The 27,540-nt window shown below is 38.1% G+C and overlaps 1 protein-coding gene across 1 annotated transcript in view; it reads right to left on the bottom strand.

Annotated features, from left to right (window-relative positions):
* Positions 1 to 27,540, bottom strand: part of LOC104367775 (contactin-3) — a 112,763-nt gene that overhangs the window by 49,365 nt on the left and 35,858 nt on the right. The window contains exon 3 of the mRNA XM_042799671.1: positions 4,567 to 4,662. Coding sequence (XP_042655605.1) covers positions 4,567 to 4,662 — 96 coding nt within the window. The remainder of the gene's footprint in view (positions 1 to 4,566; positions 4,663 to 27,540) is intronic.

The following is a 27,540-nucleotide window of genomic DNA, read 5'->3' on the forward strand; positions in this document are numbered from 1 at the left end:
AAAAGTGCTTTAGAAAGACTGCATTTGGTAAAGTGCAGAACAGAGAGACTGTCTCTGTAGCATTGGTTTGTTACTGGTGGTGGAAATAATGCTCTGACAGATAGAAATCATTGTGAAATCCAGCTGTGAACGTGTATTATTGTCCCTCATATGGACAAATATAAATGTCTCTTGGGTACCATTTGATTTCAAACTGTCAGCTGAAATTTGTGCAGATGATGATGATGACACCAACAAGACTATTGCAAAATATATTTTTAAATAAAAATACTACTTCTCCTTGGCAGATTGAGAACAGCTCAAGAACACTATGGAACAATTTTTAAGGCCATTGCCTTTACAATATTCAACATACTATTCTCCTTAGAATGCATTTTTGTGCAAAAACCTCATAATATCCCTACTGCAAGCATGATTTATTGCTCATGCCCATATGAGTGTCATCCACAATCTGCAACAAAAGAAAAAAGTAAAGATGCAAAACCAGGACGCTTTCCACTTCCTGAAAACACACTGACGGACAGTAGAAACGAAACCGTATTTTGGAGTGTTATCTGTTTAGTTTTGCTTTGTTTGAAGGGTATGAAATGTTTCCAAAACCAAGTAAGCAAAATCAATTCAATTTACAGCACCTGAAAAAACATCATGTTGATATTCAAGAGCTGCAAAAAAAGAAATAATCAAAGCACCAAAATATTTCTGGCATACGAGATACTTTCCATGCCATGTTATTCATGAAGCACAGTCTTGCTGGAACTTGCAGGTCTCCAAATGGCAATACAAGAGGCATGAGAAAAATTTGCAAGTCTAAATACTAATTTGCAACAGACACGACATTATTCACTGAATGATTTGTCATATTAAACAGTGAGCAATAAATTGGGAGCTATTTTTCCATGACCTAATATCATTTCATATCAGCATGTCACAACTTTAAAATAATATGCTATGACCTAAATTGATCCCTACCTTTCAGTCTCATTTATTGATTAAGTCTACAATTATCAGGGCATGATAGTAAAAGGCAGGATACATTCTTGCTGCTTTACGGATGTAGAAAGATCCTTGCCATACTGTGTGAAATAGGAACACATATCACACGAGACTAGTCATGAATCTAAGACAAGTACAATTTCCTTGCGACTTTCAAGCAACAGGTTGTCAGCCCCACAACATTCTTGCCATTTACCTAAATTCTTGTGGGTTATGGACATATTCCACATAGTAACAAGGTAACAGGGAGCATATATCCACCAACATAAAACTAATGCTTACTTTTTCCAGGCAAGCCTAAATTCTCTGAAGCATCTGAATAACCGTCAAGCAAATCTTCACTTCTACCATTAAAAAAATCATCTTTTTCACTGTGTATAAAGCAGTCCTGAAACCACCACAGACAACATAAAGGGACTATGCCTCATTGCTTCCTCCTCTCCTGAAGAGCAGAATATAGCTTATAAATCCAAAATCAATTTCAGATTAATAAAACTGACTGTACTAAACAAATATAAATCACAGTATCTAGCGAATAGAAATAATAGCTAAAGACAAGCTACATGATAATCAAGATACACATACAGTAGTAACAGTAGATAAAACCCTAAAGGAACTTGCAGATTTGCTTTACTCAGGGCTTTGTCACTCCTTAGATACCGATTTTGGAACAAAATCAATAGTAGAGAAAAATAATTTTTAGATCTCCATATGTCTAGCCTTTTCCATTCTTGGCAGAATGGGAAAAAATTAGCATCGCATGAATGTTTTTTAACCAGCTGCATGTTAAGTGTGTCCGATATTAAGTTTTGAACGTTGAGATGTTTGTTATATTGACAGTCCTTTAAAACCATCGAAGATGCAACAGTGACACAGTAAAAAGTCAAAATAAATGTAGAGAGTTCAATACAATTTAATGGTTATAACAACTGAAAAAGCAGGAGATCTACATAAATCAATTTTGCATGTTATCTTTTGAGTATGTGAGAGATGATTTACTGATTTGTGAAAAAAACAAGCCATTTTAACAGGTTCCCTGTAACAGAAGTAAAATTATATACAGAGTATGGTCATGCAGAATGACAGATGACCATCTTAATTATCCAAAAATCACTCCTCAATTATAACACAACTTACATTATCTAACATAAAAAACACTGGAATTAGTAAAATAGCTGGGGGAAAGTCTGCACACACAAACCGAGGCATTTATCAGATCTCCCATTCAGTAAATCTCAAACATAACTGCGAAAAAGGGGAATGCCAAAAACCGGAAAACGCACTAACTCTAAAGAAAACACTGGAGGGGTTTGATACAGCTCATGTTTAATGACAGAAATACAGACCTGATCTGTGCACCCTCAACTGGAAATACTGAGCACTGTCTTCCTCCCCCCATACAGCAACAGCCATCACAGAAACAAAGCTAAAACACAAGCTCGGTATAGGACCCAACTTGTATGAAGTTAAATGGAGTTTCGCTGTTGGTTTAAGTGGTAGATGTCTATACTCTGATGGAACTGAAACTACAAATTTCAAAAGGACAAAAGTACCATTAACTGCATGAATAATCTGCTCCCCACTGAAAGGGAATGTTCATATTACTTATGTAAATATTTGTGGCTAAGACAAGCAAAGAAAAAAACCATGCCAAATTGTAGAAGGGAAGTAATTTCCTTTTTCCATACTATGAACTGGTATTTTTTTCAGAATCAACATTGGTTCCTATTGTAATTGGAATGCCATATATGGAGGAATAATCACAATTTAATCAAGTCTCTTCTTGAAGACTCCTTACAGAGAACGTAAGAAATAAGTGCAATTAAGCTAGCAACAACTTAGAAATTGCTTGACATGACAGAACAGAAAAGAACAATATTTTGGGGGCTAAAGGGGAAGAGAAAGCAAGTATTTGAGAAGGTTTTTAGAATTAACATTGTCTGAAATTATTTGATAGCTCAGTGCAACAAATAGAGAATCAAAGAAACAGGGGGAAAAAAAAAAAATCAGATCATTGATCTGGAAGGGGCTGAACCAGAGCCCTCAGGCCAGGTCAGCTGTTCCTAAACCATCCCTGTTATTCCTCATAAACTACTTCTACTTTACAGATGGATATTTTATCTAAGGCTTACTGACCTGCATCCTACCATGCCAGATCTAGAGGCACTTTCTGCTAGATGTCACTGTGCTATAGGTTTATTTTAGGGAAGAAAGAAGAGGAAGGATTTTTTTCCACCTTGCTCCATGTCTCCTGAAAACCTTTATTGTTAATCCTCCAACTCTCAGACAAATCCAAGGTTTTTAAATAATTCTGGTACCAATTCTCAATTCCATTTGATAAATTCAGGGAGCCCTCAGTTCTATCTTTTTTGCATGAATAACACAATTAGTGTGCGTGTAGGGTGTCAAGCATATCCCATCTGCTGACTGCAAAAGAAATTCTCACCTCTTTCGTGTGTTGATTTGAACCACCATTCTTAGCAACATGAGCATGTTTTGCATCACCTCCTGTTTAACACCTCAAACTTAAACATTGCAAGAGTCAAGCAGAGTTGTAGTCAGTTTGGCGATCATCTCTGTATACCCATGCAAGGGATGGCAGTATAAGAATGGCTGGGGTAATTCAGACTTTGGACTGCATATAGAAGCAAAATTTAATCATTTTAGTTCTTATAGATAGCTGGGAGAATGACCCATTTTCTCAGCAGCTGAAAAGACAAAGCTGTTGTAAGGCTATAAAGATGATTTAAGAGTATGTATCAGTTTAGAGAGAGAAAAATTCTGCAAGCTCAGACAGTTGTAAAATTGCCATTTTATGGCTGTGTCTGCTTGGACTCTGCCAAATTTAAGAAGCCACAATACCTATTATTATTGTATTCAGTGTTTAGCTTATGTTACCTTGTCTTTACAATCAAATCTCGTGTTTAACATCACAGCCCTTCAATAATGAGACTCCATATTAACTAAAAACAAATAAAACCAGTTACTTGCAAATATTACTTAAGGCTCACTAGCAATTAGTCAAAGACTGAAGAGACAGAATGAACAATAAAACGTACTTGCAACTTTTGGTCCACCAAGAATCCATATATCCAATTTTCTTGCTCCCTGCCTCGAGACAGCAGTGTTTTAAATTATGCCAGCATCATTACACTACACTATCAAATGTCTTGATTGCAAGAAAACAGGCAGATACTGGCATAATTAAAGACAACAATCTACTCTTTGCAATTGTCTAGTCATAGAGAAAACCAGATTCACCGAGGCTTAGCAATTGTGAAATTGGGCAGAATTTAACTCCACAGGATACTCGATTAATTACTGGAAATATCATAAAAATCAGACATGTTAAGTGCACAGAAATTACTAGGAGCTAGAAAGGCATTTCACGATAAAAGTAAATCCTCCTAAGTACTTCCCTCCCCCACTTTTGGTTTTGTTTTCTCTCTCCCTGTATTTACTTCAGAAATCAGGTTTCATTCTGGCTCTCTCCCGCATTTCCAGGAAGATATTCCACTTCACAGTCAGTCAGCTCTGGTTTCCACCAGGCGCAAAGCCTGGAAGGTCTCTTACCTCCTGCTCGGGGGGGTGGTCCGCAGAGCAGCACGACTCCCTGCCCCTCTCGCACTGACACCGCGCTTCTCATTTTCGTCCTGGAGTTTTCAAGATCTGTTTTTGAAAGAAAGGTGAGCTGGACGTTAGGAAAGAGAAAATACAAAATATGCAGGAGTTTCAAGTTCTCAACCCCTGATATCAAATCTCTTAGCAGGCAACTAAGTTCAGCAATTTCAGTGATTCAGTTGCAAAAGAAATGGTTGTTCAACACGAGGGAGGATGACAGATTTAGGACTGAAGAGAACTAATTTACAAGAACATAATTAAACAGATCCTATGGCTAATTTTGTTCTTATCCTAGGCTTATGCTACCATAATTTTGATAACCAAAAAGAAGTCATAAGCATAACTTAAAAATAGGTCTTTAAGCCCCTGTTTCTTCCGAAATGAAGGCTCTGATGAAAATAGCATCAAGATCCTACTGAGCTCCTCTAACCAACCATAAAATAACGCTAATAACACAGCTATTCAGAAAATGGATATGTATCTTTTCATACAGAAAAGAAACCCCTCGACTATCTCCCTGCAGCAGAATCCCTTGTAACATTGCTAAGCTCTGGCGAAGGCAAGCACTTTGCACCTCGGCGTATCGACTCGGCGCTTTGCTCTGCCTGGCTTCGGGTCTCCTGTGAACTTTTTAAGTTGTGTAAGAAGGGAAACAAATGGTACCAAGTATATAATATGCAAAATTATGGAGCAGCAGTATTTTATCATAAATCTAAATTAACTTTCCTTCTAACTGGTGATTCAAGATCCAAGAAAGTATGGCCTCATTATATCCTTGATTTAAGCTAGATATAACATTCAATACAAATGAAGACTGAGGTACTACATGAAGAAAGATTTTTCTGTGAATCAACCTTGCATTTTTCCACAATAAAAACAAAGAGAAAACAGTTTAAAAAAAAAAAATCCTGGTTTATAACCTTATAAAGGATACTAACACATACAGTCTTTAAAATAAGGTTGTCTTTATAACTAAAAATAATAGTAGAGAGTTGACCAAGAGTAGCTATTTCCCAATATATAGCATTTTTTAATATTGAATAGCAACAGCCGTTACAGTCAGAACACTGAACAAGAGTGTTTAATGCTTCATTTAAAAAAAAAAAAAAAAAATCCATTTAATGCTGCAATAAGATATTGTTGTCTTATTCTTTGTTACTGCACATAAAACTCATAGGAGAATTTCTTAAAAGGGCTGTTTTCAGCTTTCCAACTGAATTTCTGTGGAGATACCTCTCAGGGCCTACGTTTTCATGCACAGAGTAAGTCTGGATCCTTCCACAGGACATGTTAGAGAGGGCACGTACAACCACAGCCAAACAGATTTCAAGTGGGAGATTAAAATAGTGTGCCGGGCAATTTGTTTCTGGCCTTTTAAGAATTCTTCTCTTCCCTCCACAACCATGTAGATTCATTAGCTGCCTGTAACACAACTGAAGAACCAAGAGCTGACAGCACCCCAGATAACACATGCTATATTAGGATAAAAACAGCTATATAAATTGAATTTTATAATTTACAAAAAAATATTTTATATGTAAAAGGAATGTAGACCAAATTTTGCCCTCTTACATCACCACCTCTGCAAGTCATAAGTCTTATGTAACAGGATTTCTGTAATTAAAATGAAATGCTTCATCAGTGCTTTATAAGCACGTGTGTTCATTTATTGCAAATACAGACCTTCAGAAACTCGGTTGCCTTTGCGCTGTCTGACACAACGTGTGAGCAGGATGGGGTTGGGCTGGGAGCACCTCGGGAAGGGACACGAGAGACACGCTGAGGCCTTCGGAAAGGCGCGTCCTCCTTATCCGGCAGGGACCCAGAGGGGACCCACTGCAGCTCAGCAGTTTGATCCGTTGCAATGTTGTACTGCAGAAGTTATTAAACACTGACTGCAGATGAAGACTGCTGTCACAGGGGGATAGTTTTTTTGGAAACAAGAAGCAATGCAGAATCCATACGAAACCGAAGAATCTAAGCCATACTACAATGAAAGACTAATTTTTTCACTAATTAGCAGGAAGCTCTCCATCCCACCTTCTAGAGGTTGAAGTACCAGACTAATCACACATCTGCAGAAATATCATCACTTAATTCATTTATGTACTTGTATATTCTCTTTACACATTGTCTGGCACCACTTTGAAAATAATTAAAAAATCACCATGCAAAAGAGTTCTCTATTAGCATTATACAATGAAGTCTAAGCCTCTGACCTTGGAAAATACTCCCTGCTTATATATGAGATTCTGGTCGGATTTTCAGGAGTTTCTGAATATTGAGTGCATTAAAGGTCAAAGCCAGTTCTGTTTGGTAGAGTATCAGGACAGATTAGTTTGGGTTTGGTTTTGGTTGGTTGGGTTTTTTTTGTTTGGGGTTTTTGTTTGTTTGTTGTTTTTTTGTTTTTGTTTTTGTTTTTTTTTTTTTTCTCCATAAAGCCAGTATCCTAACAGCAATAACACTAGGGAAAAGTGCTGTATCTTCTAACAAAACTTGCTATTATATGAAATCATTGGGAAGGAACATTAAGTTTTCAGAAAACTGACAGAGTAAATAAAATACTGTAAAAGGTGGGCAAATAATGGAAGAGAGTGTTTACTTTTACAGATTGATTTGTATCTCCGAAATCAGAGGCTCTTATCCTGCTGAAATGTCTTAATAGATAAAATATAACTGGAAATGAAGACTGAAGATAAGAACAGGACAGAAGATGGTTTTGAGCAGCCATGAGTCAGAAGAGGACTCTTTTTCAGCACCCCATGGGATGACAATAGCCCATTGTTCTGTTTGAAAGAAAAGGGCAGAAACATAAAGTATGTCTGTTTTTTATCTACTGATCTATGGATCGTCTTCATCATCAGATTTTTGAAACTTTATCTACTTTCTCACTCATCACCAAAATAAAGTGTTTTAATTAGTTGCTCTTGCCTACATCTTTTTAATTCTTTATTGCATTTATTACCATCTATTACGCCCCACTTTTATCTTCTTTCATCTGAAATGCTACCATTCCAGTAGGAAATGAGCAACTTTACTACTTAATTCTACCAGGCAAAGTCTCTAATCATAGCACTGAAAATATTTTGGTGAAAATGTTGCAAAAACCTGAGTACACAAGAAAAAAAAAAAAAATCAAGACCAAATCTAGAACTGTGTAATTTGCAAATTACATGTTTTTATTGCCTGTTTATAGTTTGCCATATAGAAGAAAGTTTAAAATTAGCAACTGAGACTTTTCTGACTCCTGAAACAGCATTTTCTTCTCCCTCCCTATGCAATACATGTGTTTGCCTCACTGCTTTAGTACCAAGTACATAAAGTTACATCAACTGAAATACACATGCCATCGCAACAAGATTGAGCAAGAAAATGTAATTCAGCTTTATTGAAAAGTCTTTTATTCTGCCCAAAAAGGAGAACGACAAAACGTGTTCTTGCACATAGAAACAGCAAGGATATGAAAACTGCATATTCCATTGGGTTCTCTCCTTCCATTTAGTAAGCTAAGTTTTAAGTCTCAAGCATGTTGTTAAGAAAGATTTCAAAATACGAAGTAACATAAGCATCATTTCCACTGCCTCTGCCCTGCAGAACTGTTTATGCACTTGGAACAGAAACAAATAAAAGTTCATGTGATACTCCAGTTATTATAAAACAGATTTGTGAATTCATGGGAGGAAGAGTATACACTACCAGAAGCATCTGTAGAAGGTAAAACAGACCTTGTTCTTTCCTGATGTCAACACGTGAGAAGATTGAATTTTATTCTATCTGCAGGAAGTGTGCCTGTTGACTGCATTCATCGCAGTTCAAGTATCTTCTAAAAAGTTTCTGGTTTCTGTAATACTGTGTAATTAAAGGAAGGTAAGCAAACAGATCATGCAAGATGAGATCTAATACTATGCCTATGCTTTGAAAAGACATAGAACACTATGTTACGAAAAATCCATAGAATTTTTGATGACAAAGCTGCTCTAGACACACGACTCCTAGCTTGTGGCAGTACCAAGTTATATCACATTGTGCCAAGAAACCTGTGTGATGTTTCACCATCTTCATAAAATTAGCAGAGGCTGTTAGAAGTAATACCAACTTCTAATTATTTATTTAAAATATTTTTTTAAAGTACTACACAGGACACATTCACTCCCTGAAGAGAAGCAGGATTCAGTATGTTCCCAATTCCAAGTCCAGTGACATCCAAGCATCTTATTACACTTATATCAATTGATATTTATTGTCAATACACATTTAGTAGCAATTCTACCATGTTTTCATAACTGTAGAAAAGAGCGCATGCTCTACAAACATAATTGTCCCCTAAAAGCCACAGAAATATTTATTCCATTTCTTCATTAGATTTATTATTATTCAAAGCAGCAGAACCTGTTAAATATACTTTACATCTAATTCTGTATTGGTATGATGTTCAAGTACCTAAATGAGTCAGACAACCAAATCTTAACTGTTTTCTTGAATATGTAATTCTGAAGTGGGGACTTTGTTCGATGTCAGCACATAATGAAGTACTAATTCACAACCCGCTCGCCCTGGTAAAAGTCACATTATTAAAAAGAAATGAGATAGCAGTCTCAGCTCTTAAGAAAAAAAATAACAGCCTCAGCGTGCTGTAATAGTTATGCTGGTAATGACAACTTCTGGGGAAAACAGAGTAAGACAAATTTGTTGCTTAAAAAAAAAAAAAAAAAAAAAAAAAAAAAATCACACCACAAGTATTTTCATCATCACCTAAATCACCTACATGCATAAGCAAACCTTCTTCCCCACCACTCTATACCCTCAAATCAGCTACACGAAGGCGTTTCTGTGACCAGGTATTTTATACTTGTTTAGACCAATAACAGAAACTGAGTGTACACTTGCCACAGTTTTAAGTTTCTTAAAAATACTTGTATCCACTCAACAGAATACTTGGATACACAGCCGGCTATCCTGTGCCTGCAGACATACAGCACCTGGACAAAGTACAACATAGCTGCACACGAAGCAAGTGAGACCTGCTGCTGCCTTCTCTGGGCTTCGGATCAAGCCTGGGAGAATCATGCTGGGGTGGGCGGGCGGGATGAGACCCCGAATTATCTCTGTAATCATCAATTATTGTTGACGGTAGAAAGGAGAGAGGAAGAAAATATTAACAGTGCAAAAGTGAACATTACTCAAAGCACGCAAAGAATCAGGGTGATTTGTCACTCGAGAAGCGATTCACTGGCTACTGGGGAACCATCTCCACAGTTTTGTTTGTCAGGCTGGTGTTACAGGGAAATTGTGTAGTTTCACAGAGACTTCTACAAAACCTCTTAATGTTGTGACAGACTACTGAACTTTCATTTTATAGTACCACATTTATCTGTATGAAGGTAACAGTACAGCAGGTTACACACACATATGATAGAGTATTTTTAACCCCCCATTTTGGTAAGAGAGGAGCAGCTCCAGTGTGTTGGTGTGCTTGCTCCTGCAGCCCAGGACAACGGCACTGCTCCTCCAGTTTGAGACCCAGCTCTGACATATGGCAAGTAACACAGCCCCACTGCCTAAAATCAGTTGCCCTGGCCATTTTATGCCCTAAAGGATCCAGGACAGGGCAAGCAGGAACAACCTCCCACCCTCTCAAGGCACTTCTTATTCACAACCCAATGCACTATTTAGACCACTTTGAGTTTTTAGTTTGAAATCCTACTCCTGTCTCTGCTTACCTTACATTATTCTCATTCAGCAAAGCCCACCCGAGTCTGTGGCTCACATCCATAGAAATATCGCCAATAAAATGCAGCAAACTTCTACGCTGAGCGAGCAGGTAAGGAAAGGGGCCCTGCAGGTTATTTCCATTGCATGAAAAACAGAACATCTAATGAGCGGGCTGTGCAGGGATTAACAGGCTGCTGGAGCCAAGCTGCAGTGAACAGCACCAACAGTATATAAAAAAAACAAAAAACAAAAAACAAAACAAAAAACAAACAAACAAACAAACAAAAAAACTTAAAACTTTTAAACTCTTCACATCCCCTTAAATCACTTGGGGTGCAGAAAAAAAAATGAAACAGGAAAGAATTAAACACTCTTAAATTATTCTTGTTTAATTGGTGTAAAAGTCATGCAGAGTCTGTTATATGAACACAAATAGGAAAAGCTAAAAAAATTGGCAGGGATGTATCAGTGCAGTGAATATAAGATACCAGCATACAAAGAGGTAGAAGAGTCCACAGACAAGGGAGAAAGAGAGAGATGAGATGCTTTTGTGGGCTGTCTGGAACAGAAGGAAGAGACCAGGGAGAGCAGAATAAGAAAGCAGTAGAGGAACATTAGTAGCATAAAAGTTGAGTCAACATCTGATGAGCAGGGAATTTATTTTACTATTTTTTTTTTTATAAAAACACACTTTGCATTGGCAAAAATGCATTGATAGAGCTGGAAACACAGTGTTGTAAGGGAAATGCATGTTTTGAAGGAAAGACATTCTCCAATAAATATTTCAAAAAATATGTCTTCCATAAATTCAGTATTATCTAGGAATTATCACTGAAATCAAGGCAAACACAGCACTGAACAAAGCAATTCACATAATTTAAGAAATAGCTCAAGAGGGAGGGATGTTTGCTCAAGGAAATTATCCTACAGCTGAATTCTCAGATGCAATACAGATTTTGCTCCCCTGAAGTTTTTTTCTAAAACAAACCCTAAGAATATCCTGATGGACCTCCCATCATTAACCGCTTGTGACCACAAAGCAGGTTTAGTGTTGAAGAACACCAGGCTATTCACGTTTTAATAAACAGATGGGTAAAATCTTTGCCAGATCTAGGTATAGTTACCTGACGGTTTGTTTATTTATTAAATAAGTTGCAGTGTTTCCAAGAAGACTTTCCTCAATAAATAAATCAATGAAAACCACCCTACAACAGTTCATTTTTTGAAGCACTGGGAACATGCTGATGACAACAGTATTTTTTTTCTGCCACTGACTTCTTTCATCTTTCCAAAGACAGCAACTTCCTTAAAGAAATGGACAGAGTCTCCCACAAATATTACAGAATAGAACTGGGTTATCACCAGGAAGTATTGCTAGGATACGGATAACCAAAATCTGTCATCTTCCCCATCGCACTTTGTATAGAGCACCTGGCAAAAAGCCCCAGTGCTTTGATTAGGGCCATGTGGACTCTAACAGATGTAATGATGACAAATAACAGATATAGCAGATGAGTAAATGTCCTATCAACACATGTCTTACCACAGCTGCTGCTTCACGTGGAAAAATACACTAACTTGTTAGTCAGCATAAAAATCCAATATTCAGAAACCTTCAAAATATTTATAATTCTCATCTTAAAATATGTGTCCTGCCTGGGTTAAGCAAAATAATATGAAATGCACGAGTTCATATAGAGCTGCAAATGTAAGGAATGCCCTTAACTCCAACACAGCTAGTTAAAAACACAGGCCCTGGAGGAAACCACAGTGTCTTTATGGAGCTGCTTCAGCCCTCCGGGGTGAGCCTCCAGCTTTCACAGCCTGCGGACCACCTCTCTGAGGATCAGGCTCTCCAAAGCTCTGCAAACCTGAGTCTGTTTTTCTTGCTGTGATTAGAACTCTGAAGTAGCTTTATCCATTTAGGTCTGTCCCTCTACCTCCACCTTTGTAGCCAGCATGCAAGTGCAATGAAACGAGTCATCTCCCCATCCATGAGCTACGATACTGGAATGATTTGCCTAGGAGAAGAGAGCAAACCTTAAACCATGACCTGCCCTGCCAAAATCACCTTTTCTAGAATTGGCTGGGTTTTATCTCTAGCTCCAGCTGCTGCCCAGTATTTTTAACCTGACACAGCTGGGATCCTGAAGAGCTAACACTAACACATTTTTATTTTTTGTTTTTATTTTAATAATTCTCCAGTATACTTTCTCAACCTAAAACTAAATGGGTTTGTCAGGTACATAGCACTTCAAGTCTTCAGTTTAATAAAACAAGTACAAGGGAACCTAGAGAATATGAGTATTTCTACATAAGTGATTTCAGTAACCTAGTTGAAGACATAGATGGGATAGAGCGCAAGCACAGAAATTAATACTGTATCAAGAACAATATTTACAGAGGAATTCAGGGGAAATTAAAACTTTTAATTTTATTATCAGCAGTACTGATAAATTAAAAATGCAGAGGTAGAAATAAAAGTAATACATTTTCCTTGTAGCATATTTGCCTGGCTCGTGCGGAGGAAGAACAGTTATTTTACTGTATTAAATACTCGCATCACAATTTAAAAAAAAAAAAGGAGGTGAATTTTCACATCTGACAAATAAAATAACTCAGACTTAGTGCCCTGAATATAGCAGGTACTACTGACACTAATAACCTCTGTGATGTTCAGCTCTACTGCTTCTGAAACAAGGATATAATACACTCTTCCTTGGGTGCTCCACTACACCTGCAGCAGTACCTAGCCGCATACAAAGATGTTTCCACAGCATAAAACAGATTCTAGAAAACTGCCACAAACACTTACGACTACAAATCTCTTAAATTACTGGCTAGGATTAGACTACATTAACAGGCTCAGGAGGACAGGATAGATAAGAGAAGTGACCTATTTCTATCCAGGCGCTGTATAGCAACACTAAAGTTGTAGCTTAATGGATGTTCAGGAGCACATCAAAGCAAGCCAGAATATTTTGTTCATTTTCTTTACAGTAGCCAAAAGTGGCTAAAGCAGATGGTCTGTAGTTACTTTCTTACAGACTTCAGGGAACAGGGATGCAGTGAAATGCATTTCTTGCCATGATGTCATTTGCAGCTGACAAGCAAAACTGGTATTTTCTACTGCAGATAAGGCAGAAAAAATAAAAGAAAAAACACATTATTGTGATGCTGACAGTGAAGATACTTGAAACAACAAAAAATTCCCAGGTTCACGGAAAAACACGAAAATGAAAAAAACATAACTTGATCTCTAGGAGATGGGACGTGGTGCAGTCCAAGCAGCAGAATCATTTTTTGAATATGGAAGATGAAAGCCAAATGACAAAAAGTTTCCCATGAAGCTGTAACTCCAACTTGTGCACAAGCATGTGTTCTTAAAAAGACTATTTAAACAAAAGCTAAAAACCACCGCATAATCTAACTCCGTATTCTTGTGCAAACACATTACTATGCAGTCCCTAATAAAATTAAAAGAACATAGTGAGGTTGCAAACTCCATTATTTGGAGTTAGAAAATGCGAGAATTATGGTTGCCTAAGATCACAAATACTGGCTGAGAAAAAAAAACCCCAAACCAGGAAGATTTCAGCACCAAGGGCTTGGGATGGGAGCATGCACTGGTCCCTCTTGACAAGGGACATGTTGCAGCTGGGAAAGGCACTGAGAGCATTTACTATCAGGAGAGAAGCCACAAAGAATGTTACACACACACCCATCCCATGAAGCAGCCACCCAGACCGAAACCCCCAGCTCCGGCGAGCCTTAGGTCCCAGTGCCGCGGTCACCCACGGGGTCTGGGATGTTTTAGGCTGAGACGTGACTCCTACAGGTTCCTGTCATTCCTCATGCTCCTTCACATTTGTCTGCTCCCCGCAACGGCTTCCCCTTCTGTTCTTGCTCCCTCACCAATTCCAGCTGCCGCAACTCTTACCAACACTCAGGCTCAGCATGTTTCCCAACTTTTCTTAAAATCCCTTTGTCCTCAATCTCATAAAACTCATTCTGCCAGTCTCTTACTCCTTTATGATCATGATATTAATTAAGACCAATTAAATTCCTCGATCTCCTCCCTCTTCTTTTAACCCAGAACGATTTCATAGTTTTTGCTGCCAGAGTACGAACCCAAGACAGACCACCTCATCTCAACAGCAATCCCAGACTCCATGAGGTGAGTGTTACAGAGAAATAGCAACAAACAGCGAGCATGGGGAGCAATCAAGAGTTTGGGCATACTCTTGCTAAGTCTTCCCGTGTAGGGGAAGGCATAGGAAGGGATTTTTCTTGTCTATACCTAAGGTATAGGGAGAAGGATATGCTCCAGTGAAGCTGAGAAGCTTCAAGGGAGCAGAATTTGATCAAGGTATTTCTTAAAGAGGAAGACTAACAGTCAATTCAACCAAATGAGCCTAAAGGCCATCTCAAGGCCACCTGGTTTCACTTTGGAGCTGCTCGATATGGGGAATTGATGACTTGTAGCAGTTTCCTGCTTTAGAGCAGTCAGCTTCTTGTCTTATTTGGAAACCTCTCCTGCCCTCAAGTAGTGCTCAGTATATTCAATTAGTCTGAATGGGGAAGGAAGATATTAAATTATTCTGCACTTAGGGTGAGCTGCAGCAGGCATGGAGTGCATGGCAGCTCTTGCCGACTACCAGCTTTGTGCTCCTGGTCGGACGTTTAAGGAAACTTGATGAGCAGTTGCAATTTGCAGTTGCTCCAACACACACAGTCAAGACTCACCGCAGCTGTTCAACTTACCTCCACTGAAATATGTTTTCACTGTAAGCAACTTTCTTACACTTCTCCTTTCCCATCAACAGACTTGCAGCAGTCAGTAAAAGAAATAATTTAGAGCCGAGTGAAGGCATACCAGAGGAGTAAACACTACTTGTGACCTGCAAGGCTGGCGCTGGCTTTGCAGCACTTCTCAGCAGCACACTGCCCACTCACCTGCCTATCACATTTTCACAGGCGTTTCTCCTGGTATCATTTCTTAGATAGGACAAACCCAAAGGCTGGAGCCAGATAACTCAAGTTAGAATTAAAACTCCAGACAGTTCAGAAGCAGCAGTAAGTTACTGGATAAGGGGTTTAATACAAGGGTTACTGAGTAAAATAGTATTGTGATATCCAAAAGATCAAAACAGATCATCTACAGTTCCTTCTGCTCTCTCATCTTAGAAAGACACAAATAACCTATGGCATAGCTTGTTTTCTCAAATCTGAAGTACTGCAAACACTACCTTTTAGCCTACCGAAGAACTGTTCTGTTCCTATCAGCTACACAACACACACTCATCAGCCTGACCAGAACTACAAAGTCTACCCATTGCAATTAAACCAAAATTTCATTTGCGCTGTCACACATCTACTTTTGCCCCTCATGTCCTCTATAAAATCCAAATGGCCTTTTCAGAACATATGCCAGGGCTTCAGTCTGGTTACAAAACCTCTCTTCCAATATTAATCATTGCTCTGACCCAGATATAATAGAGACATATTTAAAAAACAATCAGTATAATCCTCATGCAGATAACAAATCTCACGTTTTGGTTTATAAAATCAGGAACAATGATAGTTACACATTTAAACAAAGGGGTAAATAGACGATAAAACTGCATTTGATCTTGCTCAGAATAAACTGGTATCTGATACCGCATTATCTGGAAGAAGATCAGGAGACCGTTGCAAGCATGACTTGGAATAAATTAAATTTGTTACACAAAGCAATGATTTGTGATAAGAACTCACTCTAACTTGATCTACTTGGACACCTTATATAGTGACAAATCAATGCGATTCAGGTTGTGTGGCAGACAAGTACCACGGTGTCTCACTTTCAAGTGAAAGCAGGTGCAATCCACAGCAGCCCTTTGCCAGCCTCTGGACCGACATCGGCTTCTCACGGACACTGGGATGAGAGGAATCAATTTTACCCTTGCCATGGAGGTAGTAAATACTGGAGTCTGGAAGTATGTTTATGTTCCACAGTTTAGACACAAAGCTCAGAACTGGAATCTCTAGACAATTTTTTGCAATACAGAATAACTTCTTATGAGGCAAAAAGGTTTCTAAAGAAACAAGACAGTAATTCCACTGAATCCCTGTCAGAAAACCTAGGAGAAAGATAGATACAGGATGAGTAAGACAAAACTGGCTTAAAGAGAGGTTACAGTTACTTATAAGTGGAAACAAACAGAAGATTTATACGCAAAGATGAAAGGGTAAATTAGAGTAGCACATGTTATTAAGAGCTGAAGATACGAAATACTAAGGAGAAAAATGCTAGATTTTGTTAACCAAAGCATCTGATCAAAAAAAATATTTCAAAAATAACGTGAAATAAAACTAGAAAGAGGTATGTATTAAGAAATTAGAGGTTCAAAAATAGCTGAATGCAAGTGAGTGTAAACAATCGATAAGGAAGTGCAAACCACAACTGTTAATATCAGATTATTAATAATCAAACCCACTTATTTGGTACTCAGGTATCCAGTGAGGAAGTCTATTGGCAAATGAGCCCAGAGAAACTGTGGCAGTGTAGAACCACTCTAAATGAAGAAAGCCAGTAAGGCAGACTCATTTGATTAACTTCATTTATTATTGGGTAAAATAGCAGTACCTATAGCAGAAGCAGTCAATATAAAAGCACTAGGAAAATACAAATTAGATGTTACAATGACGATAAGGTCATAAAGAGAAACTGCCCTCAATGACATGACAGGTGCCATCTTAAAATGACGGGATTTTGAACAGATGTCCCCAGACAGCAGTTTCAGCCCATCATCTACAAGCTCTCATTCTCTCCATCAGCTCTGTGTGATCACAAGGCTATCCACGCTGCCTGCAAAGTACTAGTGTAATGCAAATGTTAGTATGAGGTTGAGGGCGTGTGTTTTTTTCTTTGAAGTGGTACCACCTGTAAATGGCGAATGTCTATGGACCACACACCAATTAAGTTTAAGTCTTAAATTATTCTCATACAGCATTAATATTTAAATGTGGTTTAGCTGGTTTGGGGCAGAGGTTTTGACTTGCTTATTTCCATGGTAAGTGATACTAGAAAAAAAATCCATATAACCTTTCAGCAAAAAGCTACAGAAATAAAAGTGCTAAGGAAACAAGTGAAGGCATTTGAAATTCAAATAGTAAAGAGGCCTCTACCTAACTGGTGAGGAGTTCATCTTTCCAGTTTGCTCCATCCCCCAAAAGCTATTGTAAACAGATTACCCAGAACACTTACTTTGCTCTTCTTGCAGCAAGAAAACTAAAAAAGAAAACGCAGGGATCATTTGAGCACATTAACCTCCCTGGAAGAGAAGGGAACAAGACAAGATCTTTAGAGAATTGCATTCTGTCTGCCTTCGCAGTAATGGCATTACACTTGAATGAAAGCAAAATTATGTGGAAGACTGTTAGTTTACTGGAGGGTCAAAGAGATGACAGCTGTGGCAGGCAGCGGTAAACCTTTAATATGCCATGATGTACCAATGTGCACATCCTTCAGTGGATGAATAAATGTGGCTGAACAAGGGATTACACCTGAGCAAGCAACTGCATAGATTAATAAATTCAGCATCCAACCAGTCAACAATAGAAGCTGCAGTACTGGAGAAAAACAACTGTCCCAAAATACCTCTCTGTGCTTCTGCTACTCCGTTTGTAAGAACAAATACAATCCCGATGTTACTGAAGAGAGTTTAATAGATTGAGACATGTACATAAGGAGAAAAACCCCAAAACACAGTGGGACCTCAAATCTTTTTCCTGATATCTAGGCAGAATCGTTAAGTGACAGATGCTCTATGTGCAGATTGATCTCCAGCCTAAGCCAAATTGCTCTGCCGTAGGGTGATGTAATCCTCAAAAGCATATCGTTAACTACAATTTAATAAAAAGCCATGGGCTGAAAAAAATACAGTTTCATAAAAAAGAAAGAAGATCTCTCACTGCACAGGGCTGAGAGAGGTAATAACAGGAAAATAAAAACCAGGTACTGCATCTCTTCTTGTAAGTAGTGAGAATTTCCTTGGTTATTAAATAAGACTCCCCACAATTCACAGCCTGTGCTCTCCATCACCACTCACTACCATATTCTACTAAAAACACTTATGTAAATACATTATCGATTCAAAAATAAAGACAGAAGCAATGCAGTGTAATAGTAGTTCGGCAAGTTCCATTGCTTTGGTACTAGGACACCTACTTTGCTTAGCAAGTAGCTGTACCGACATTAAACATCAGGAAGCAAAATAGGCAGGTTGGCAGCAAATAGGAGCCTTGGGAAAGCATGTAAAGTAAGAAGATACAGAGTGAAGACATTTAAACAGTTATTCTCAATCCCTTCTAAATCTGACATTTATTGTGTTGCAGCCATGGGTTGGTTACAGCTAAAATTTACTATATATTTATGTATTCATTGAGCATTAATCTAATTTGGTACATCGCAAGACAACTGCGCTTGTTGCTTTTAGCATCACATTTTTTCTATTTCAGAACTTGTTGCCATAAAATGCATTCAGAATTATTATTTAGATATTTATTTCAGTTTGAAGAGGCTCAAAATCCAATCGTTTTATTAGCCATGAAGAATGAAGTATGACACATAACACAGATGTGTTTATGTTGACTGAAACATTTTTTATGTTTGATTTTGTAAGTTGTAAAACTACAGTTGAATGATCAAAGCATTAAAATCCTACTGAACATTCCTATCAACTTCAATGGGCTTTATAGCAGGCCCTTAATATGGTATTAATGTAATGTAGATGGTTTTAAGTATTATCTTATCTGCAGTATTCTAAATGGGCTAACAAGACCCCATTAGGGTAGTTCTGACAAACAAAACAAGGGCTGAAATTCTTTCCCTAGCAATAACTTGCTTTGATTTTTTCAGTGAATATAAATTCTGTTTTCCCTAATAAGCCGTATTCTAGACACTTAAGAGCAGTCCCGAATTGCAAAAATACGGAACTTCATCCCTCTTCAAAAAAACAAAAGTTTTGCAACAATTAAAATGAAACCATTTGTTTAGAGCTTTACAGGAGGTGGGGGCCCAGAGGCACACACAGAGGAAATGCCAAAATTGTTATTAATAAAAATTCTTATACCTATGGAAACAAAACTAGCACTTCAAAATGCTCCTGTTAAAAAGATCGCAGAATTTAGACATAAAGTATAAATATCTAAAAATATAATGGATCTCATTGTTCTAATCTTTATGTATATTTTGTGTTTGAAAGAGAACTTACAGGTTTTACAAGCCTTAAAAAAACCCCCACAACAAATAACCACCCAATCCAAAAAACCTTCCCCCCAAACCCATGAAAAATAACCTTATGATGTGAGAACTAGACACTAGATGTTCTAAAAAATTTCAGCAAATTACTGCCCTCCAAAGAATATTTAAGTTAGCGAAATTAATGTTTAAGTCAAAAGTAATTATTGTCAAATGTAGACAGCTACTAGATAAATGAACAAGAGGGATTATAAGGATGAAACACATAAGGGCTAGGAAATAAACAGTCCATTCCTCACCCACTGACAAAACAATACACTTTGAATGCATACAGAAAGTTTGGTAGCAAAGCTGCTCTCAGCAGGACACTGGCAGGAAGTAAGAAAAGTTGGTGGACAACCAAAAGCAAGTGAACGAGATGCATGCAAAACTGCCATTCCAGAAGATCCTTATTTCTTAGTGTCAGTACTAACACTGCTGCAACTGGGTTCAATCTCTGGGTCACAGCAAGCTGCTGTGGTAGCAGACAGTTAAAATATCATCTCCACTGCAGCTATGGAAGAAAAAATTTGATTCAGATCAATTTACATAACTATCTTCCATTGCACTTCAGTTCAGACACTTATTGTATTAAGTGAGTCCAATCAAGTGAAATATTTGAGAAAGAGATGTACAGAGGCAAAGTAACATCTGCTTTTTTTCAACCTCATTTAATGCATAAAAATGGCAAGCAGATGCAACTGAAAGAGGATGAACACTTTGGTTCAAACTGGTCTTACACTTAGACCTGGGACCTCATCCCTGTGATATGGAGGATTCAAAGACCCTCCCCAGATCTCAGTATTCCCAGCTGTGTCATGGACCAACAGGCAGAAAGGCTGGACACACAGACAAGGGTCAACATGACACCCAACTTTCTCTTAAGAGATTCCAAGTTACATGAGGAGCAAAATCACGGTAAGTTAAGACTTATCTTCACTGAAAGTGCCACTTTTATTAAGTTACATAAGCCATAATGTTGCAGGTCATTAAGTCTGTATTTTTGGCTGGGCACGTAGGTTGGCCTTCAACTTTTTGAAAGACTTTTGCTCAGACAATCTACAAAAACAGCATGAAGATTTTAGTTTTCATGAAAAAACTACGCTAAGAAAACAATGTAATAAATTGCTTTCAGTAAGATGACGACATTTTCATATATCTTTCTCCAAAATATTCTTTCCCTTATTTCCTACACCAGCAAGTCTGCTCTCTCTCCTCACCATACTCCCCTCCTTCACAAGCTATTCATGTGCAAGCTTTGAAAGATAGTAAGAGACAAGCAGATTTCCATCAAAAAAAAAGATAAGGTTGCTATGGGAATAAGAAGACAAAAACTGTTACTTAATCCAACATAAAAAGGATGAGAACTAGAGAGAACTCCAATGGAATTGAAACTGTCACCCCAACCGATAAGGTTATGATCTGCAACAACTGCTTCTTCTCCCTCATTTACTCTATGCTTTTATGTAGTTTAATTTTCTCCTCAGATGCTATTTACCAAATTCAGTAATTCAAGTTAAGAGGCAAAAAACTTAAAAAAATAATTAGAAGTAGTATTTCCCAATATGTAGCTCACCACTATCACTCACTTGTAAACTCTTATAAAAGCTGAAATACACACTTCCTGCATCAATGCTGTGGATGTAGATCCAGAATTAGATGAATCTTTAGATTTTATATATAAAATATATAGATAAAAAAAATAGATTCAGCCATGTAATTTTCTTTCTTTAAACTATAGTCTGTGGTCTGCAATAAAGTTCTGCATAGGCTAGTAAGTAAATTCAGATCTAGTTTTTTTCCACAGCTGCAATCAAATGCAACTCTTACAAATTTTGAAGGCAGAAAGAACTGTCACGCCACTCCCTCTCCCCAAAAAGTCAAGGCACCATTAGTGTCAGTAGTTTATCTCAAAAAACACTCTCTTATCAGAACTTGCTGGAATCGCTTCCCAGTTAGCACAAAACATCACAGGAAGGAATGAATCTGTCCCATCTGTAAGCTGTTGATACAGGATAAATGTTTCTTCACATTTTGAAAAATGTAGGGAAAATGTCTTTCTTTCCATTACATATCCCCACAGCTGCCTTGACTCATTAAATAACATGTCATATGATGTCCCTACACAGTGAACCTTAAAAATCAGAAATGTGATGAAACCTTAAAGGCCCAATTCATAAAGTCTCTACCGATGGATGATCTCTGGCAACATAAAGACCAGAAAGTAATCTGGAATGAACTAACTAAAAAACTTTCTTGAACATACAGCAGAGCTTTAAAAGACCAGTTCTTATTTGCACTTTAGCTTTTCCAAGCTATGCAAAGGTCTCCCAAAAGTGATCAGGGAAAAGACCTGAAGGTCCTTTAAGATGCCATTGCAAGATTTATGTTATGGTACATTCACATCATTGTCAGTCAAATCCCATGTCTGGTACTATGGCTGTGTCACAATTTGCCTGTTACTTTCAATATCATAAAATTTGCCATTCATTTGTTCACCCATAGAAACACCTTTATTTGTCACCTCCAAAGTATGGGAGAATCCTTAATTGACTCTAATATTGAACTATTTGTACATTTTCTATACTGCTTTCAGAGTTACAAATATCTGGATGAGGAACCAGGATAAAATATACGCTAATTACCCTTGACTATGCAAATTAAGCTGTTTTCAAATCAGGCTTAAAACATTTTGAAGTTCTCACTGCACTACCACTGCCAAAGGCAAAGGAACACTACGTTTTTCTTTGCAGCCCTTCGCCTCTTGCTGCAGAGCACCTGAAGATGCACTGAATTATTTTGCAAAGTATATGCCTTGTGTGCAAGGCGTGACTCGCAGTTCACTGGGGACAAGGTGGCATTCTGAACCTCTCCAATCTGCCATGGTGGAGTGGCAGCACAGGAGTTGTGAAATTTTCCGCTTATTTAAAATAAGCTCCTGACATACTCCATTGCCTCTACTAAACAAAAATGATGCTAATCTGCCAATTCCTCACATTTGGTACTTAATAAAAGACATTTACGAGATGGGAACAAACCCCGATGTGTATTTAGAACAGTGCAGAAACTCTCCATTCTGTGACTTTTTTCACATAGACTCTTGCAAGGCTCGTTATGCTTTTCCCTGGCAATTTGAATGGAAACTGCTAAATCACCTGCTCAAGGTCACAGCCATCACAATTCCAACCCCAGTCTCCTTAAAAGCCACAACCCCGTGCCCTCTGCATCAGTCTAATTCCAGGTTTCCTATTTTACATCCAGTAAACATCCAGTTGGCTTCAGGATACAGAGTTCCTTACTGTGTATCATTGCATTAAGTTACTCCATACCTCCTCTGTTTTCACTAAGGCTTTCTGTTCCCCTCTGTTGGATTAAAATACTACAAATACTTCCAGCAACTGGTTCAAATAAAGTGGTTTCTATGTTCTAACGTTTCTCCGCCGAGCCCACGGTCCCTGAACATCTGACCCTCAACTATGCAAGAATAAAGGATAACCAAGCACACACTCACCTACATGTCATCTTCTGCTTTCTCTTCCAAGAGAGCACAGAGTACTTGTCTAGAAAAAGGTCCACATTCCTGACAAAAGGCATGTGTTTGAAATGCTTTTGACTTTGCTACAAGACTCCTGAAGAGTCGACAAGAAAGTCATAACTATTTGTTCCATCCAAGAGGGAAAAAACAACACACTACATTAAACAGCTATATTTTAATATTCTGTTTATAGTTATGGAAATTTGGTTCATTTTAGCATCAATAAGTTCTGACTGTGCTAATCAGACAAGAATATAAATGAGCTTTTATTTGCTTAGGTTTTCAAGCATATATAGTAATAAGGTTGAGATTAAGCTTTTGCTTTGCAACCTTGTGTTATTTTTCTATTGAAAACTAAGTGAGAAAATTGCATTCTGATCCCAGATAAACACTGATCCCCAAAATCTCATCACTGATACGTACATCTTGTATTGGAAAAGTTAAAGGCTAATACTATCCCATTTGTTATTAAACAAGAAACTGAAAGGTTAATTATGGCAAAAATCAAGCTTTTGTCCAAGAGGCTGGCAGCAGCATATTTAATATTGTCAAAAATTAAAAATCTAAAGCATTCGTTTTGAACACGATCATTAAGAAAAACAAAATCAGAACAGTTTCTTCTGGAAGGCTTTTTTAAATACAAAACAAAGTATTTATTCTCAGTTCTGTTGTTTTCCTGAACATCTGCCAAATTATTCAGCTTTAGATTTCAACTGCAGTGTACCTCCCCTGTTTTTCAACTGTCATTCACAACCACTTTCGTATGCTTTTTTTCCTCCCCCCGCAGCATCCTGAGCTTCCCAAATAAAGGGCTGGCACAGCTTATATTCTGCACAGCAAACTTCTCTCAAAGTCCTTTTCCTTTGTGTTCCTCCCTCCAATGTTTTCTAACTTTCTGCTTGCAGAGAAAAGGGTTTCCCCCTGCCCGCCTTTGTACTTCTATAGCATGACTCATCTGCAGACCTCCATAAAGCAACAAGCACTACTAGCTCTATTTTGCAGGTAAGAAATAGAAGATTAAAGGTAGTACCCAAGACCCTGGGAATTACTACACTAGATGAGATTACTCATCCATCTTGTTCATCATTTACTCTTCAGCAATAGCCAATGATAGATAAGACTTCAGAAGGTAATTTAATCAATGAAGATGGCTGAACAACAAGTCTGGGGTGCTTCTGTCTAGTTTGCTATCAAAAGGCAGAACAATAGGATGACTATTCAGGTAATGAGTGAAAGCTTTATCATCATTTCATTACACAAAGCAGCAGAAGAAAGGCAAAACAGCCAAGCTCTAAGCTTTTATCTCTTTGGTAAGGACAGCCTGGCAAGTAAAGAAGAATGACTTTAATAGCTGCTGCCAGGGGACAGGGAAGAAGAGATACGCTGATGCTTCAGGAGAGAAGAAAGAGGGATCCCAGTTTGCAGAGAGCAGATGACAGCCTCTCCTCGACGCAGCCCCCGGTGTCCCCTCGTACCACCTCGGCATGGGAGGAGAGGGCTGACGGACCTTGGGGTGGAAGCCAGCTGTCCTGCCACAGCTTCCAAGACCTCGCTGCTTCTGAAGCTCTGCATTGCCAACGCTGGACCACGCTAACCCAAAAAACTGCTGTGGAGAGGCTCCTGACCTACCCTCATCCCATGGCAGGCGTGCTACGTGCTAAGGAACAGCTGTGTAGCTTCAAACAGGAGACTGAAGCCATACAGTGAGTAGCCACATACTAAATACCTGGCAATGATCTACCTACCAAGAAACCCAAACAGAAGTCTTAAGGCACTGGGAGTTATCACTACTCTTATTAATAAATATTTAGACTGCAAATTTGATTAAGTACTCTGTTAGGAGTTACTATTAAAGGCACCCAAGCTCCATAACCTTTTACAAAAAATGTACTGGAATTATTTGCTATATTCTACCATACTTTAAACTGCATTTGGCAGAAGAACTGTATAAATACAGATATACAGCCTTCATGGCTCAGTAATATTTGCAGTACTGAAATTTTATTGCACAATAAAGCACCTGAAAATTTCTTCTTGGTAGTTTATGCAAAAAAAAAAAATCAGAATTTCCACTAGTCAAAATTTCTCCATTCAAATGTCAAAGTCTGTAGTGAGTTTAATTAATGAAGATAAAGACAGCATCTCTCTTGTTGAAGTGAAGTATTAAATTGTTTGGAGGTGAGGATTCAACTTTAAGGTTAGACAATATCTTCAGCAAGAAGTAGCTGCTTTTCAAGAGTTTTTCTCCAGCTTAGAAGATGAAGCAGAAGCGGAGGAGACTCTTCAGAGGCATTTAAGGTCTCTCTTCAAAGTTTTCAATATCACAGCATTTTCCACACTTAAAGAATTAAGTACTGCAACTGATAAGAGAGTGGCCGTCATCGAATAGAGACTCCTATAAATCCACTGAACTCGAAGACAGTCCATTAAGTCAGTGACAGTCTTTTCATTGACTTGGACTTCCTCAGGTTTATATATAGCTAAAAAGCGAAAACAGAGGATCCTGATCAAGGAGACTATTCCGTCACTTAATTCCAAGAAGCATCGTTCTCCAACTGTTGCTCACCTTCTTATTGTAATATTGATGAAGAATGCGAACAAGCGCTAAAAAAAACCTCTCGAAATGAGTGTGTTCCATTAGTAGGCTGAAAACAGAAAAGCTCCCAATGCTGAGGCACAAGTGTACAAGACAACTATAGTTGTATTGAAAGCAAGATTTGCAGCCGGAAGGCAGAGGCAAGATTTACACTGGTTCATAGCAAGAGGTGAAACTGGGTCTCCAGTAAGCTACCACCATCTGTCAGTTTATAGGCAAAAGATGCCTACAGCAGGACAGATTTCTTGCCTCCCAGATCTTACATATCAGGCTGTTTGCTGTATCCCTCGTCCACCACAACAGAAGAGTAGCGAGGCTTGACAGCGTGTTGGGTTTAAGAGCAAAGGGCTACCTAGAATGGGTGGCTTTTCAGAGTTAGAGCAGCAGTTCTCTTCTCTGCTACCAGATCTGTATGAAGCGCCCCTGGCATCAATCCACAGAAAAGCAGAACTCTAAGATTGGTTCCTCATTTTGTAACTAATTCAATAAGCAAACAAAATTTTCTATCAGTGTAATGAATCTTGTTAGCAATATACAAGCGATCCAAGCTAAACAATTCTGACAGCCACTACAGGCATAGATGCATTTTAACATTATGACTACACATATATAATGTACAAAAAGGATATTACTATTAATATGCAAAAGCATTATGCATTAAGATACAGACTGGCTCTGTCTGAATGCTGTAACTCTTAATGAAAACTGAATTTTAACAAGAGCAGTGTCATAGTAGTAAGTGATGATAGCTATTTATTTTTTTCTACAACTGGATTCTCACCCATACAGAAACTCCTCACAGAAGACTAAATCAAAATTATTGCAAGTTTCTAAGAGCTATGTCTGTTTTGCACAGGGGAAGGTATTGCTGGCATTCTGCCAATGTCCAAGAAGCCTACACTAAGAATTACACATTTATGACTGCAAATATACTCCTACGTGGGATTAGTTTCAATACAAGAATTCACCAGAAACACAGAAGTTATTTCCTCATCTACATTAGATCAACAACATGTTGATGTTTGGTACACCCCTTGTTTTCAAGAAATACTGAAGCCAAGAAAAACAGCGTTCTTGTTCCTTCAAAAGATGTTTAGCCACAAGGAAACAGCATCTGGCTACGTAGGCACGTACCAAGAAGAAGATAACAGATGCACCCATAGATATCGAGTGAGAAATAGAGAACAATGGAATGCACATATAAATGCAAGGTAGCACGAGTTAAGACCGCATTCATTACTGTGGTCAGATCCTACAGCAGCACTCTTAAAAAAAATATATATATATATACTGATGTGAAAACATATGTATTAGTGCATTTGTAAATCTGGTACAGGAGCAAGGTACTGGCTTTCCAGATCAGCTGGCTGGTAAGGATTTGACAAAAATTTAGGCCTGTCTCCAATTATACTGAATGCTAGAACAAACAAAAATATTGTTCACTCAATGTCACTGATCTTACAGGTCCCTGATATTTGGGATCCAGGGCAAATGCAGTGATATTAAAAAGCGGAGCCATATCACACTGTTTTCAGTAGGATCCCCTTTTTGCCTCTCCAAATCAATATGGAACAGAAGATGTGGGGTCAAACCAGGAACCTGACTGAGATGCTCTGCACATGCCCAAGCAAGCAAATCACCTCATAAAATGGTATTAAAATAGGTGTGGAAAGCCAAGCTTTTCCTCTGAAAAGGTTATTTCTACTTTCATGGCATGATTTAATAGCAACAATAAATCAGTAAGAACATGGAAGGTTTGTTTTCATGCTCTTTGGAAAATAAAGAGAGTAAGAATCATGC

This window comes from Tyto alba, unplaced genomic scaffold (genome assembly GCF_018691265.1).
Source record: "Tyto alba isolate M040663 unplaced genomic scaffold, T.alba_DEE_v4.0 Super-Scaffold_3, whole genome shotgun sequence".
NCBI classification, from domain to species: domain Eukaryota; kingdom Metazoa; phylum Chordata; class Aves; order Strigiformes; family Tytonidae; genus Tyto; species Tyto alba.